General features: G+C 39.9%; 1 protein-coding gene across 3 annotated transcripts in view; it reads left to right on the top strand.

Moving 5' to 3' along the window:
* Positions 1 to 15511, top strand: part of Wdr70 (WD repeat domain 70) — a 269544-nt gene that overhangs the window by 68627 nt on the left and 185406 nt on the right. For all 3 annotated transcript variants that reach the window (XM_036207244.1, XM_036207243.1, XM_036207245.1), the window contains one exon: positions 2062 to 2215. In XM_036207244.1, coding sequence (XP_036063137.1) covers positions 2062 to 2215 — 154 coding nt within the window. The remainder of the gene's footprint in view (positions 1 to 2061; positions 2216 to 15511) is intronic.

Genomic DNA, 15511 nt, shown 5'->3' with positions numbered 1-15511 from the left:
ATACCATGATGTGTGTCGAGATCAGAGGACAAATGGCTGTAAATCTATTCTGTTCTTCTATCAGTGTGGGTCTTGGATGAACTCAGGTGCTCAGGCATGGCAGCAAGGGCCTTTACCTGGCAAGCCGTGTTGCTGGCCTAGGTAGCTCGGTTTCTAATGGAATAAGTTGTCTCTCAAGGTAGCACTAGGCTGTTGCCCTCTGAGCCATGTAGAATGACAAAATTGGATTTCTCTACAGTCAAGATCCATCTGCCCGAGGAAGATCATGGTCTCACCAAATCCACAGCTGGGTTTGAGGCTGGTTGGGGCTGTGGGCTTGTCCCAAGGACTGCATCCCTCACCTGGCTTATCTTTTTACTCTGCCTTCTGTGTCCTGTCCCTGTGTTGTTCCCTCCTCCCTCCAAGCTGCTCTGTGGAAGCTTGGGAGTAGACCCTGTCCCCAGCTGTGGCCACAGCTACACATGGAACAAATGGAATTGTAGGATTGGGTCCCATGGGTGATGGATCTCAATGTGCTTATGCAGATTTTCAAAACGTAGAAAACCTGGAATGTCAGTTTCGTTTCCCTCACTTCCGGGCACTCTTTCACATTCTCTGTGCATCACGTATGTCTTTGGCCTGTTTTTCTCTCTTTAGAATAGACACCCTTTTCTATTTCTGACACTGTCTTCCACGGCCTTCCTCCTAGGGATGCAGCCTCGGTCTGGCCAGCTTTCCTGGAACTACCCTCTGCCCATTTAGTTTAGTTTTTATGGTGTTGAGGACTGAACACAGGGTCTTGAGCATGCCCAGACAACTCCACATTTTCTAATCATATCTGGAGAAATCTATTTTAGTGAGCAAAAGCTCACCTCATTTTTAGCTAATTGCTTGCTAAAGGCCTCATCTCCTAAGCTCGTCAGACATAAATTTGGAGAGGGAAACACATGTGGTTTATAAAAAATGGTGACAGACTTAACCTCTTAAAAATTTTCAGATGATAGCTTTCTTTAGCTCTGAGGTTAGGTTTTTAAAATAATATTTAAGAACCCTGTTTTTTCAGATTCTGTAACAATTTTATAAATCATTATTTCTTCTTAAAATCTTCAATTGTTTAAGCTGAATTGAATGTGATGTTACACACCAGCACTTGAGGAGCTGAAGGGTCAGGCTCTCAAGTTTGGAGTATATTATCAAAACAAAGAGGAAACAACAAAATCATGTATAATTAAATTAGCTATAAAACACCCACAAATACTTCAAATTATATATATTCCTTCAACATGCAGGTAATTATAGGTTGGCTATCAGTTATCTGAAAAAGCCTGTGGGGGAAATGTAGAATCTCAACTTTTCTGACTTTAGAATGTTTGCATATACAGTTATTCCAGACCTGAAATTTCATATATACCTTGTGGCCATTGTTGAGGTGGTAATAGGCTTTATCTCCAAGCATTCTGTGGGCTAGGCTGGCAGAGCCTCTCATAACTGGCTTCAACAAAATCCTTAAATCCATTTTCTTTCCAGTGAAGTAGAGGGCTTGTGTATATCTTTAATTCTTTGTTCTTCCTGTTTTTAAAGCTTTGAGGTTAAAAAAACAAAAACATAACCTAACTGTGATATAGCTTTAAAAAATTCTGCAAATAAGGTTATTGAGAAATAGCCAGAAAGCGTAGCAGCTGGCTGGATTGAATGTGTATGTCTTAGGAGGTCTTAGCAAGTTGCTGTGGAGGCTGTAAAAAGCTTGGGAGGATGATTTTGTGCTTTTTGGAATTATTATTATTATTATTATTATTATTATTATTATTATTATTATGTTTTTCGAGACAGGGTTTCTCTGTGTAGCTTTGTGCCTTTCCTAGAACTCACTCTGTAGCCCAGGCTGGCCTTGAACTCACAGAGATCCGCCTGGCTCTGCCTCCCGAGTGCTGGGATTAAAGGCGTGCACCACCAACGCCCGGCTTGGAATTATTAATGTTGTAGTTGTATAACATTTCCTTTCCTGACCAGGCTAAACATAGCAAAAATATTTTTAAAAAGCTCTGTGTTTCACTAGACTATTTTCTTTTTTCTTTTGTATAGCCATCAGATCAAGTCACTACAATACAGTAACACAGGAGACATGATTCTTGTTGTCTCTGGAAGCTCACAGGCCAAGGTGATTGACAGAGATGGTTTTGAAGTAATGGAATGTATAAAAGGAGACCAGTACATTGTAGACATGGCCAACACCAAGGTAAGCATCCAGCTGGATGTTAATGAATTTGACTTCTGCTCTCCTTTTTTCCTTCACTCCTACGATCTCTCCTCCTCCCTCCCTCTTCCCTCCTCACTCCCCGTTTCTCCTCTATTCCTTCTTCCTTCCTATTTTCCCCATCCTTCCTTCACTTTCCTCCTCCCTCCCCCTCCTTCCCCCTCTCCCTCCCCTCCCTCTCTTCCTCCTCTTCCTCCTTCATGCTTGGCCTGCCTCAGCTTCCTGAGTGTGGGGTTATAGTACCCATCCTATCTGGTCAGCACAGTTACTAACAAGTAGCTTCATTTGTCATGTGATAATCCATCCTAAAGGTTATTGACTGAAGACAGTAATGCCTTGTGTAGTTTGTTCTTCTGCTCAGGGTGGCGTCTGCTGGCCTCCCTCAGATGGTAACAGTTGGAGCGCTATTGCTTTGTGTCTCTGTCTCTCCTTGCCCCTGTCTACCCTAAGCCCTACTCTGCTTGTGTGCTGTGTGGTTAATGCCTGCTCTCTTGCTCTGCATCAGGCCTTTGCTTTCTCTGTCTACTTCTTCCAGTGTGTCCATTGTTGTGGCCAGTTCTCACTCTTGCTGGACTTCCCTCAGTATAGCATTCATTCTCTGTGGAGTTGGACTTTTCACTTGATGACTGGGTTCTAGGAAGAGGGAATGGAAACTGTATGTTTCTTTAGTGTCTGAATTTCTCCTAGCGATGGCAGAAACTTAGGAATTCTGAAACTACATTTTAAATCTTCTCTTATATCATCATTTTCACTAATGTCCCATCAGCTAAAGCAAATCCATGACTGTGATAGATATCAATAGAATAGAGAAGTAGGTCCTGATCCCTACTCAGAGGGACTCAGTCTTAAGTAGCAGAAATTTGGATGTAAGGAGGGATGATAGACTGAGGACAATAATGCCATCTGCCACAGATAAAGTGTGTGTGTATGTGTTTAATGCAGTTTTGATTTTTTTTTGTTTTTTTAGACAAGGTATCTCTATGTAGTCCTAGCTATCCTGGAGTTTACTATATGCACCAGGCTGGCCTTGAATTTACAGAGATTTGCCTGCCTCTGCTTCCTCAGTGCTGAGATTAAAGGTGTTAGACCACCATGCCCAGCTTAATGCAGAATTTAATATGTCATTTTAGTTCTTATTTTTACTTTTTCTATCCTTTCAATTACCATATTTTTATAAACTGATTTTTATGGTTTGTGCCTAAGTCAAACTCTTATATGAAATTTATTTAATATAATTCATATCATAATTATGGGTTCTGTGTTTATGAACTCACCTATTTGCTTAACCTTTTTTGTAACCCCCAAATCAATCCTCCTTGCACTTTCATGGTTATATGTGAATGTGAATTTGAACAAAACAACACTGTTATTTTTTCTGTTTTAGGATTTAGGTTGTAATTAGGGTTTTAAAATATTGTCCCCCCCCCCATTCTCCTCCCTTGCTTTTTGTTGATGATTTTGCTGTTTAAAATGACTCCCCAACATTATGTTCAAAGGACTGTGGTGCTGTCTAGTATTCCTCAGCACAAGTCTGTAGTGTGTATTATACAGACACTGTATGTATTAGCCAAGCTACATTTATGTACATGCTGAATTGCCATTGACATGAATTCAGTGTTAATGAATCAGTAATATAAATTAAACATGCTGTCCTTAAACACAGACACATATCAAATGAAGTTATGTATTGAGTGATTGAAGGTATGACCAGAGACTTTCAGGAGTTCATTTATATGCTAATTCAGCATACTGAGATCATAAAACATGAATGAGGAAAATTGTCTGTAAAATACTTATTTGCTTTAGGTAAATTATTAGATTCAATTGACAATGTGTTTCAAATTGCCCCATGTTGAACCTGGAAAAATGCCTCTCTGTTGTGCAGAGGTTCAGTCTTGTTTGTTGGTAGAATATTATTGAATCATTGGTTGGCCACTCCCACACATTCTCTGCCACTTTTACCCCAGTATATCTTTAGGGAAGTCAAATTGTAGGTTGAAGGTTTTGTGGCTGGGTTGGTGTCCCTCTACTGGAAGGCTTGCCTGGTTACAAAAGAATGGCCGGTTCAGGCTCTGTATCTTCCATTAGTAGGAATCTTCGCTAGGGTCACCCTCGTAGATTCCAGGGAGTTTCCATTGCACTAGGTTTCTACCTCGTCCCTGAAGTGCCCCCTAATTCTAGTCATCTCTCCCTCCAATGTGTCCCCCCACCCCAATCCTTCCTGTTCCCATCTCTCCCTTGAAATCTATTCTATTTCCCCTTCCCAGGGAGATTCTTGCATCCCACCTTGAGCCCTCCTTGTTACTTAGCCTCTCTAGATCCGTGGATTGTAACATGGTATCCTGTACTTTATAGTTAATATTTATTTATAAATGAGTATATATAATATTTGTCTTTCTTGATGTGGTTTACCTCATTCTGGATGATTTTTTTCTGGTTCCATCCATTTGCCTCCAGATTTCATGATGTCATTGTTTTTAACAACTGAGTAATACTCTACTATGTAAATGTACCACATTTTCATCTATTCTTTTGTTGAGGGGCATCTAGGTTGTTTCCAGTTTCTGGCTATGACATATAAAACTGCTATGAACATAGTTGAGCAAGTGTCCTTGTGGTATATGCCCAGGGATGGTGTAGCTGGGTCTTGAGGGAGATCAATTCCCAGTTTTCTTGGAAACCACCACATTGATTTCCAAAGTGACTGTACATGTTTGCACTCCCACCAGCAATGGAGGAGTGTTCCCCCTTACTCCATATCCTCTTCAGCATGAGCTATCATTTGTGTTTTTGATCTTAGTTGTTTTGACAGGTGTAAGATGGAATCTCAGAGTCATTTTGATTTGCATTTCCATGATGGTTAAGGATGTTGAACATTTCCTTAAGTGTTTCCCAGCCATTTGCGATTCTGAGAATTATCTGCTTAGATCTGTACCCTGTTTTTTAATTGGATTATTTGGTTGTTGATGTCTAGTTTCTTGAGTTCTTTATATATTTTGGAGATCAGCCCTCTGTCAGATGTGGGGTTGGTGAAAATCTTTCTCCATTCTGTAGGCTGCATTTTTTTTCCTATTGACAGTGTCCTTCGCCTTACAGAAGCATTTCATTTTCTTGAGGTTCCCATTATTCATTGTCGATATTAGTGTCTACATGATGGTGTTGTTTAGGAAGTTGTCTCCTGTGCCAATGCATTTCAAGACTATTCCTCACTTTCTTTTCCATTCAGTGTATCTGATTCTCCCACCCCAAGACAGGGTTTCTCTTTGTAACAGACCTGGCTGTCCTGGAACTCACATTGTAGACCAACCTGACATGGAACTAAGAGATCTGCTTGCTGCTGTCTCCCAAGTGCTGGAATTAAAGGCGTGCAGCTTAAAGTTTTTATTATATTTTATTTATGTAACAGAGAGAGAGAGAGGGAGAGAGAGAGAGAGAGAGAGAGAGAGAGAGAGAGAGAGAGAGAGAGAGAGGGAGAATGAAGTCTGTGGGCACAGTGGTACCACTGTGTATGTGTGGAGGTCAAAGGGCAAATTTTGGGGACTCAGTTCTCGTCTATCTGTGGGGACCAGTTTCACAGTGTTAGGCATGGCTGTAGACACCTTTGTCTGCTGAGCTATTTCATGACGATTTTTGTTTGCTTGTCTTTTGAGACAGGGTTTCACGCCGTCAAATTCATAGCAGTCCTCTGCCTCAGCTTCCTGGGGGGTGGGATTATAGGCGTGGACCACCATACACAGCCTTTTTATTTTTTGCTATTCTTTACATCATTTTATGTGTTTATTCACATATAAATTATAAATATATATGTATGTACTTTAAAAGTACTTCCAGGGTTATAAAGCTAGGCATGGTGCCACATGGCCACAATTCAGCACTTGGGAAACTCAGCCTAGAGTATTGATTATAGAAAAATGGGAAAAACCCAAATATAACTTGTAATTCTACTCGAAGTTACTGTTGAATTTCAATTTTAATGTCTACTTTGTCTTATGAGTCTGAAAAACACTTCTGATGTCGGAACGTTTATCTCACTTAAGACTTAGAGCCATGTTTTGTGTGTTTTGTAGTTTTAGAAGTTATGTGCATGTACCTCCGTGGCTGAAGTGGATTGTACAGAGGTGTTACATGAACTTCTCCTGGGAAGATGTGAATTAGTGACTTTCCTTCCAGATAGGACACCAAGGATTTCACTTGTTGAACCAGTGGGTTTAATTGGGGCATAGGTAAGAGGTTACAGGATAATGGGCAATTTATGAGAGGTTATACTGTCAAAGAAAAGTTGCCCCTCCCCAGAAACTGAACCACTCCCATAGCCTCAGGAATGGGAGGGGCTTTGTCTAGGTAGTATGCTGCCCCAGGAGCCCTTGCTCTCCTCCTTGAGAGATGTTAATGCCCCAGGTATCAGATTTCAAAAGGTAGCAACCATGTCATCCCTGCAGGATAGAAGTGACAGGGGCAGATTCATGTCTGTCATGTGTTGGATTTCCCCATGAGATACTTTGTGAAAATCAGGTTCTGTGATGCCGTGTGCCCGCAAATCCAGCACTTGGAGGAAGATGGGTTTGGGCCAGTTGGACTACGGAGAGAGACCCTGGCTTGGAGAACAATCAGGTTTTTGAGTTTTGAGATACATTGCTGATTATCTAGGAAAATGGGACATTACTTCTGCAGGTTTAGGCAGTTAGAAAAGTAGGATAGCAGTAACCAGGAGTCCCCTTATAATTAACATTTAACCCTTTTGAAAGTGCTCTTTGAACAACCGTGGCCACAGAATAATGAAATATATTTATCCGGAACCAGAATTTGGGCACATTTCTCACCATCACAGAATATTTTCCTCTGTTACTTTCAACTTCTGAGCACTTGTTGTACTTAGGGTTCATATGTGACTTCTTGGCACAGAGCCTAGAAATGTGTGACTGTTAAGTCAATATAATTTAATAAATCTGAGCTTCTTAACCAATAAACTTTTTATGAAGTTAAATTCAAAGGTGTTTTAGTAGGTTTTTAATAAGTGAATACTTACTGTAATAGTCATATAATCTAGTCATGACCTAATTTATTTTTTTATGAATTCTTCTAGGGTCTCTCTCCTTTCCATCATTGCCTTCAATCCTTTTCAACAGAAAGCAAGTCTGTGCCATTTTCTTCTTAGTTATGTAACTAAGCTGAAGAGGGCTGGTTCAGGGGATCCTAAAATCTTTGAACCTTTTAGGGGGAGATTTCCTTGTCACAAGTGGACTTCCTTGTGGAAAGTAGACGAGACATAAGAATCTTAGGGGTGGGATGTTTTAAAAGCTGTATTTGGTTTTATTTTTATTATTTTTATTTTTTTCTATAGTCCTCTGATCTACTAGCTGAGTTATCAAGGAGATTGTATTTATTTTTAAATACACAGGAAGTCATTCTTGGTGTCTAGCCATTCCAAATAATTACTCTTACTACTTGGAGAGCAAATATATTAGTCATGTCTTTTCAGTAGTAAACTCTTTTCCATAAGATGTAAAATTTTTAATATTTATTAAAATAACTGTGAATTCTAGGTATATTTTTATTTCCTTAAGCATTAAATTAATGTTTTTCTTTTCTTTTTATGATGCTGGGGGCCAAGTCTGAATTTCGTACATGCTAGGCAAGCATTCTGCCTCAAGTGGTAGCGCTATCCCTAGCTATGGCTTCAGTCGTAGATAGAACTCTATTTCTTTCTTTCTTTTCTTAAGTTGGGTCTTTGACACAGCATTTCTCTCTGTAGGCCAGGCTGGCTTTGGACTCACATTTGCCTGCCTCTGCCTCTGGAGTGCTAGGAGCAAAGGTTTGTGCCACCTCCACCTGTCCCTGTCAAAACTCTTAAAAAAATACACACAATGATTGGGCATATGTTGTATTTCTTTTCATTTTGTGAGCCAACCCTTTTTTTTTTTGTAATATAATAGAAACTTGTTAATGTTAGATTCTGACCTTTTGATATATCTGTATCATTCTGGGGAGTTGGGTTAGTTTCCTACACTCTGGTGAAATAGTTCTAGTCTCATTTTGTGCTTTTCTTGTTCTGAAATTATTTCTTCAGGGACCTATGGCTCCTCTTTTTTTTTTTCTTTTTCTTTTAAGAGAGTGTCTCACTCTGTAGCTCTGTCTTTCCGGGAGCTCACTATATAGATCAGGCTGGCCTTAAACTCATAGAGATCCATCTTTGTCCACTGACTACTGGGATTAAAGGTGTGAACCACCAGGCTCAGTAGCCATGATACCTTTATTTATCCATTAAATTTATTTTACAAGTTTTGTTGCTTGTATGTTTGTCTGTGTGTCGTGTGTGTGCCTGGTGCCCACAGAGACCAAAACAGGGCATCAGATCTCCTGGAACGGGAGTTGTAGACTTTAGTTTATGAGCTGTCATTTGGATGCTGGGGCTAGAACCCAGCAAGTGCTTGTAACTGTTCTGCCATCTCTCCAGTGTTCTCCCCCAGCCGCACAACTGCTCTTGATAAGGAATTTCTTTTAGGAATCAAGGTCTGGGTACGAGTTGCATTCATTGTCACTGAGTTGTCATCTCTTTTACATCAAGAAGACAGACCGAGGAGGGAGACAAGCAAGACAAAATATTGAAAATTACGAGTTGATATGGATGGATCTGATTCTAATCAAATCTCACAGCCTTTCTTAGCTCAATATGTATAATTCATTTTTCTAGCAGCAAGAAGTTCGGTTCCCAACATCCTAAGTTTATATTCGTCTGTTCAATGCTGTTATCCATAGAGCATAGCTGCATCTGTAGCTTTTGTTGTAGGGGGAGTTCTCGGTCTCCCAGGAGTCTTCATTTTTCTTGATTGTAGATGGGACCTCTTGAGTGTAAAAAGACGATTTTTCTGAGTAAGTTATATGGCACAAGACTGAAGGAAAGAAAGATTATGTTTGTTGGATTTAGCCTACACAGAAGAAGACTTAAATTGATTCCTAAAGCCTAGTGTGGTGGTGCATTCCTATAATTCCAGCTATTTGAAAGGTTGAGATGGCAGGATTGTGAGTTTGGCTAGCCTAGGCCACATAGCAAGACTGCTTTTCAAAAACAGACAGACAGACAGACAGACAGAAAGGTGTATATTGAGGTTCCTGGCAAAAAGATTCTATGTGTGGAGTGGATTTGATGAGGAGGAATGTTTACTGCTGAATTTTGGTCCATGGCTGAAGGTGTTTCTACACAAAGTGAAGGTGCTGCTGCTTTCTTTTTGTTGCTTATGTCAAATCTTGAGAGAAAGATAAATTAAGGAAAGCCTCCTCAAAAGACTAGACTGGATAATTAAATTTTTAGTCTGCCTAGGTGTAAGACGATTCTAACAAATCACTTCCAAAAAAGAGCAAAAGTGTGGCTATGGACCCCTGGAAGACCAGAAGACTAGAGTCCTCAGCCATGCAGTGAACTCTTCGATGATAGTTCCCGTGACATCAGGTAATGTCTGCAAGTTTCAAGACACTGATCCTCAGCCATTTCAACAGGAAGCATGGATAAAATGGTTTTGTGAATAGTTGTTAGTGTGGCCTTTCTCTGATGCACTGTGAGGAAGATTTTCCTTTACTGTCCTTGCAGTGAGCAAGGACTGGACATGTGTTCTAGTAGCTAAGAGTGGAACTCCTCTCCTGCAATGTGTAAACAGCGAAGAAGTGAGGGCCTGACCCTATAACCACAGGACTTCTAGTCTGCCAGCACTTAAATGTTCTTGGAAGCAGATTCTCCTTCATAGCTCCAAGGAAGGAATGTAATCCTCTTGGAATCCTTATTTCAATCTGTGAAACACTGAAGAGTGTCCAGCCACATTTCGAAATACAAAGTAATAAATGAGGGGTCTTACAACCCCTTAAATTTGTGGCATATGCCACAAAGCAATTGAAAACTAATACAATTCTGAAAAAAAACCAAAACCAAACAAAACTCAAACATATTAAGTGGTGAGAAAGATCTTTGAAGAAGTGGTAAGGATTGTGATTAAATCTAAAGGAAAAGATTAGCAATGAAGGTGAGGAGAGAAGATTTTTATATCAGGAGTGGGAAGGATAGAAATAGGTTCATCTGAAAATACACTTACACATAGTAGCCTCAGATCGGAAATGGCAAGTGCTACCATCTACTGGCAGAGCAATTTGCTCCATTTGTATTGCAAGATATTAGGGTGGGCTTTCAGTAGGATCATAAGGACTTGCAGGGCTTGGGAGATGGCTCAGTGGGTAAAGTGTTTTCAAGGCAAGCATGAGGATCTGAGTTCAGATCCCAAGCACCCATAATAAAGCCAGGCACAGCAACACTTGCTTCTGATCTCGTGTTGGGGAGGCAGAGACAGGCAGATTCCTGGAGCTCACTGGCTAGCCATTCTAGCAGAATTGGTGAGTTTCAGCTTCAGTGAGACCCTGCCTTAAAAAATAAGGTGGAAAGCAATTGAGGATGACACCTGATACTAACTTCTGGCCTCCACATACATCCTCCTCCCCATTATTAATGTTTGTTTTCCTCATATGGTATTCTTGAGTTTTATTTAAATTTATGATTCTGGGTTTTGGATAGAATATTCTGATTGAGGGGTAGTGGGAAATTGTTCCAGAATAAAATTCTTTATTGTAGGCACAAACAAAGAGAATGCTCAGTGACTGATGTTTAGGACATAGAAAATAGAAAAGTTAAACAAATTGAAAGACAGCTGGTTATGTGGATAATAAGTGGACTATCTAGAACTTATCACATATCTGGTGAAAGATATTTGTCAAACCAATAAATATTAAGAGTTTATGGTTTCGGAAGAGGAGCCATTTGTAGTAACCACAGAATAAGCCATAGTTAGTGCTGTTGCAATGTCTTAGGTCACTGGAGGGGTGTAAACCAAAGAAGAGTGAATTTCTCTGTGATGTATTCAAATGGGTGTTTATGTCTCTCAGATGTTTGAAGGTCGTGAACTTTTAAGTATTTGATTCATGGAAGGAATTGACAGAGTGTGATTGATTACAAGGGTTGGGTTGGTAAGGGATGTTCTATGTGCCAAATCTAGCCTCCATCCTGTTTTTGTAACTTTTAAGTTTTATTGGAAGACAGCCTTGTCTATTCGTTTATTATTTGTAGTTCCTTTTGTGTTCTAATGGTGAAGTTGAGAAATTGTATCAGAAGGTGGGCTACAAAGCCTAGAATACTTATTGTCTGACTCTTTAGAGAAAAAGTATTCCAACTCCCAAATTAAAGCTATGAATATACCCAACAAAATGTTCTTACACAGATTTCATTGGTGGTGATTACTAAGACTGTGCTTAAGAACCTCAGGGTAAGTTGACAGCATCTTCCTGCTGCATTTCATGTCTTCACAGGAGCAAGCTGTTAGCTCACTGTGCAATGACAGGGGCACTTTTATTTTGTGGATCCTCAGGCTCCTGTTATTCTCTGACAACAGTTCTTCTGCAGAGTGTTCCTTTATGGTTGCTCTCTCTTTGGAGTAGTCACAAGAGTGGCTAGATTAGTATAGATCAGTTGTGTGTGTGTGTGTGTGTGTGTGTGTGTGTGTGTGTGTGTGTGTTTGTGTATGTGTATGTGTGTATGTGTGTGTAGGTGATACAACATACAACATTGGTCATGGATATATAGTGTTCTCCATGCTACAACATTGGCCATGGATATATAGTGTTCTCTATGATATAACATTGGCCATGGATATATAATGTTCTCCATGATACAACATTGACCATGGATATATAGTGTTCTCTATGATACAACATTGGCCATGGATATATAGTGTTCTCCATGCTACAACATTGGTCATGGATATATAGTGTTCTCCATGATACAACATTGGCCATGGATATATAGTGTTCTCTAGGATACAACATTGGTCATGGATATATAGTGTTCTCCATGCAAAGTTGGCAGATCATGAAAGATAAGAATTTGCCTAATTCTTCTGTGCAATTTAGTGTTAAAGCCATTGAGTAAAGGAATATTCTCGCCTTCCCTAAGAACTATTCCTTAGATAAAGAGGAAAGACCAAAACTAATTTATTTGATACAAAGGTGTTTTAGTCACTAATGGTTCTTAGGTGTCACTTTAAAATTCTTCTGCTAATGTTTGCTGTGATACTGAATCTGTTTAGATCCAGTTAAGAATCCTTAGTTGAACTTCATTTTGTTATGACTAATTTTGGTCTCTGTTTGAGCACAGGAACACTTAACATTCCCCTTGCCTTTGTCATGCTTCTGTCTTTACAAACAAGAAATAACATTCAGTCTTTGGAGCTTTTTCAATGTAATGTATTTATTTGTGTTCTTGTTCTGACTACTCAACAGCTAAGGTGTTCGTCCTTTGTGTTAACATCTTCTGGATGCCATTTCCTCTTGGCTTATTTTTTAATATTCTAAAATGCTATTTCAATTCTAATCAACAATTATCATTTTTTTTGAGGGGGCTTTGCTTTGAATACCTGGATGGATTAGGTAAGATGTTGGGTTGCTGTTTGAATAAGATAAGGCAATTTAAAGGTCTGAGATAGTTAAATAGGAGCTGTCTGCCCAGAATCTGTAGAGTCTGGGAGTAAGGAAGGGGAGGGGGAAATAGTGAGCTGGAGCTCACTGGGCAGGAAACCAGCTGTGCCTCAGATTGTGACATCAGGCAGATCTCTGCTTGGATCAGGCCAGTCCAACCTTTTGATAATTGTGATACAAAGTTGTCTACAGAATTTACACTCAGATCTGCAAATTGAGCTACAAAAATAAATCACAAAAACATATCTCATAGTATTTTAAGTAAGTATATGGTTTTATGTTGAGCCACATTCATAGCTGTCCTGGGGTCCACATGGGCTGTGGGCCATAGACTGGACATACCTGAATCCAGTGGACTTGTTTGAACAGCAGAAGAATGGGAATGTGAAGTAATGTGCCAGACTGGGAAAGCCAACACAGTTCAGTATCTTAAGGTCTCAAAGGCTGGGTGTGTCTTGAGTTGTTAGGGTTTTCCTTTTATTGTAATTCAAAAGCTGTTCCTGGCCCAGTTACGATATTTAATGGGATCAAATTGGACTAGATAGCTGCTAATTATACATCATTGAAAAATAATTTTCTCTCCTTAGATAATTGGCAGATTATTTCTGTTAATTAGATCCCTAATGAGCCTATATATTTGAATGAACTTATCATTTAATTATTATTTTTCAGTCTCTTAGTTGTACTTAAATCACTTATGCGTTCCTGCCATCTGTCCTTATCTTCCTTCCCCAGTGGCCTGTCTCAGTTCTTACAATACTGTAACTCTGACTAGTATGTGGCATAGTTGATTTGCCTCCCAAAAGCATTTTTCCTTGACTAGCAATGTACCGATTTGCTTTTGTTCCTGCTTCACTGAGTGTTCCTTTTTATTCTTCTCCCAATTCAACCTCTAAATTTTGGAGTGTCCCAGACTTGTTGCTGAGCCTTGTCTAGTATTTATCCTTGCTCTCTGACTGCACTCATCTGGTTAGACAGCTTTAAATACCCAGTGTTGACCCTGACGTCTTAGAGATGCACAGCTCTTACCTTGTCTTCTCCTACTACCTGACTAGCAGACTCAGTGGATGTACAACTGGTGCCCAGTGAAACAGCAAAAAAGGAAATTGTGGCTTTTCTCCATAGGTCCATGTTTCTGCAGGTGTCTTACTACTATCTCAGCGTGGTATCACCCTTCACTAGCTGATAAAGCAAAAAGCCTCTGAATTCTCCTTGACCTTGACTTCTCTCCTTCTCACCCTACAAGCGGATCGTTGATTGTTCCAACAACACAGTTATGTGAACAAAGCTGTTCTAAACATTTGTGTGTAGACTTTGGATGGACCTGTTTTTATGTTGTAGCCTCTAGCAGTGAGGGATGTTGATTTTCTGATTTTATAATAGATATTTAATGTGTTCCATTTGTATTTCCAATAGAAACTTTTAATGCCAATAATGTTGAGCATCTCTTTGTCTTTCTTTCTTTCTTTCTTTCTTTCTTTCTTTCTTTCTTTCTTTCTTTCTTCCTTCCTTCCTTCCTTCCTTCCTTCCTTCTTTCTTTCTTTCTCTCTTTCTTTTTCTTTTTTTGTTTGTTTGTTTTGTTTTTTGAGAGAGGGTTTTCTTTGTGTAGCTTTGCGCCTTTCCTGGATCTCGCTCTGTAGACCAGGCTGGCCTTGAACTCACAGAGATCTGCCTGCCTCTGCCTCCCAAGTGCTGGGATTAAAGGCGTGTGCCACCACTGCCCGGCTCTCTTTGTCTTTCTTTCTGTGTGTGTGTGTGTGTGTGTGTGTGTGTGTGTGTGTGTGTATGAGTAGGCGTGTGTGGAGTCCAGAAGTTTGACATGGGGAATATCCTCTTCTATTGCTTTCCCACCTTAATTTTTGAGACAAGTTTTCTCAGAGTTCAGGGTTAAGGTTAGACTAGAGTTTTTTCCACAGCCTTTTCTGGCACTGTGAATCCTAGCTAGCAGGGAAGGAATTTCCAGCTCAATTCTTCCTTCGTTTCTGTATCCTGTACCAAAGTGTGTGGTGTCTTCAGTGATAATCTCTTACCATGTAGTTCTGTTAGACAGTTAAGAGCAATGGTCATACCTGTGTTCATCTGGGGACCTCTGAGACCTCTCCACATGCCCGTGTTTTCCAAGTTCTGAGGACCAAGCCCACGTCCTGTGTTTGCAAGGCAAGCGCTTCTCTGACTGAGCCATCACCCGAGTGCCTTTTTCTTTTTTAAATTTCTTTGATATTATTTGAATATTTTTCAAATTCTATTCTTACTTGCTGGCTTTAAATTTCCCTTTCAGATGTGTATATTTTATTTTATGTGTATGAGTGTTTTGCCTGCATGTATGTATGTGTACCACATATGTGCCTAGTGCCCTTGGAGGTTTGAAGAGGGCATCATATTCCCTGAAACTGGAGTTATGGATACTTGTGAACCCCCCTATAGGTGCTCAGAACCAAATCCAGGTCCTTTGTAAGAGTGATGGGTGCTCTTAACCACTGAGCCACCTCTCTAGCTTTTGTTATGTGTCTTTGTATAGTTTTTTCCTTTGGCAAATGGTGGCTATAGGTTATATTCTCTTCATTTATATACTCACAGTTTAATCCCTTTGTATTTATGGGGCATTGGGCCTACATCTGCTTTCCCACTGGATAACCAAATTTCACAGATGCTCATGGCTTTCATATAAAATGACATATATGGAGGCTGAAAAATAGAGCTCAATGTAGAGTGCCTGGCTAGCATGCAGAGGGGTGAGGGTGTGAAGGTGGGTACTGTGATGTGTTCAGTTAT

This window comes from Onychomys torridus, chromosome 15 (assembly GCF_903995425.1).
Source record: "Onychomys torridus chromosome 15, mOncTor1.1, whole genome shotgun sequence".
NCBI classification, from domain to species: domain Eukaryota; kingdom Metazoa; phylum Chordata; class Mammalia; order Rodentia; family Cricetidae; genus Onychomys; species Onychomys torridus.
This window is presented reverse-complemented; position numbering and strand designations above follow the sequence as displayed.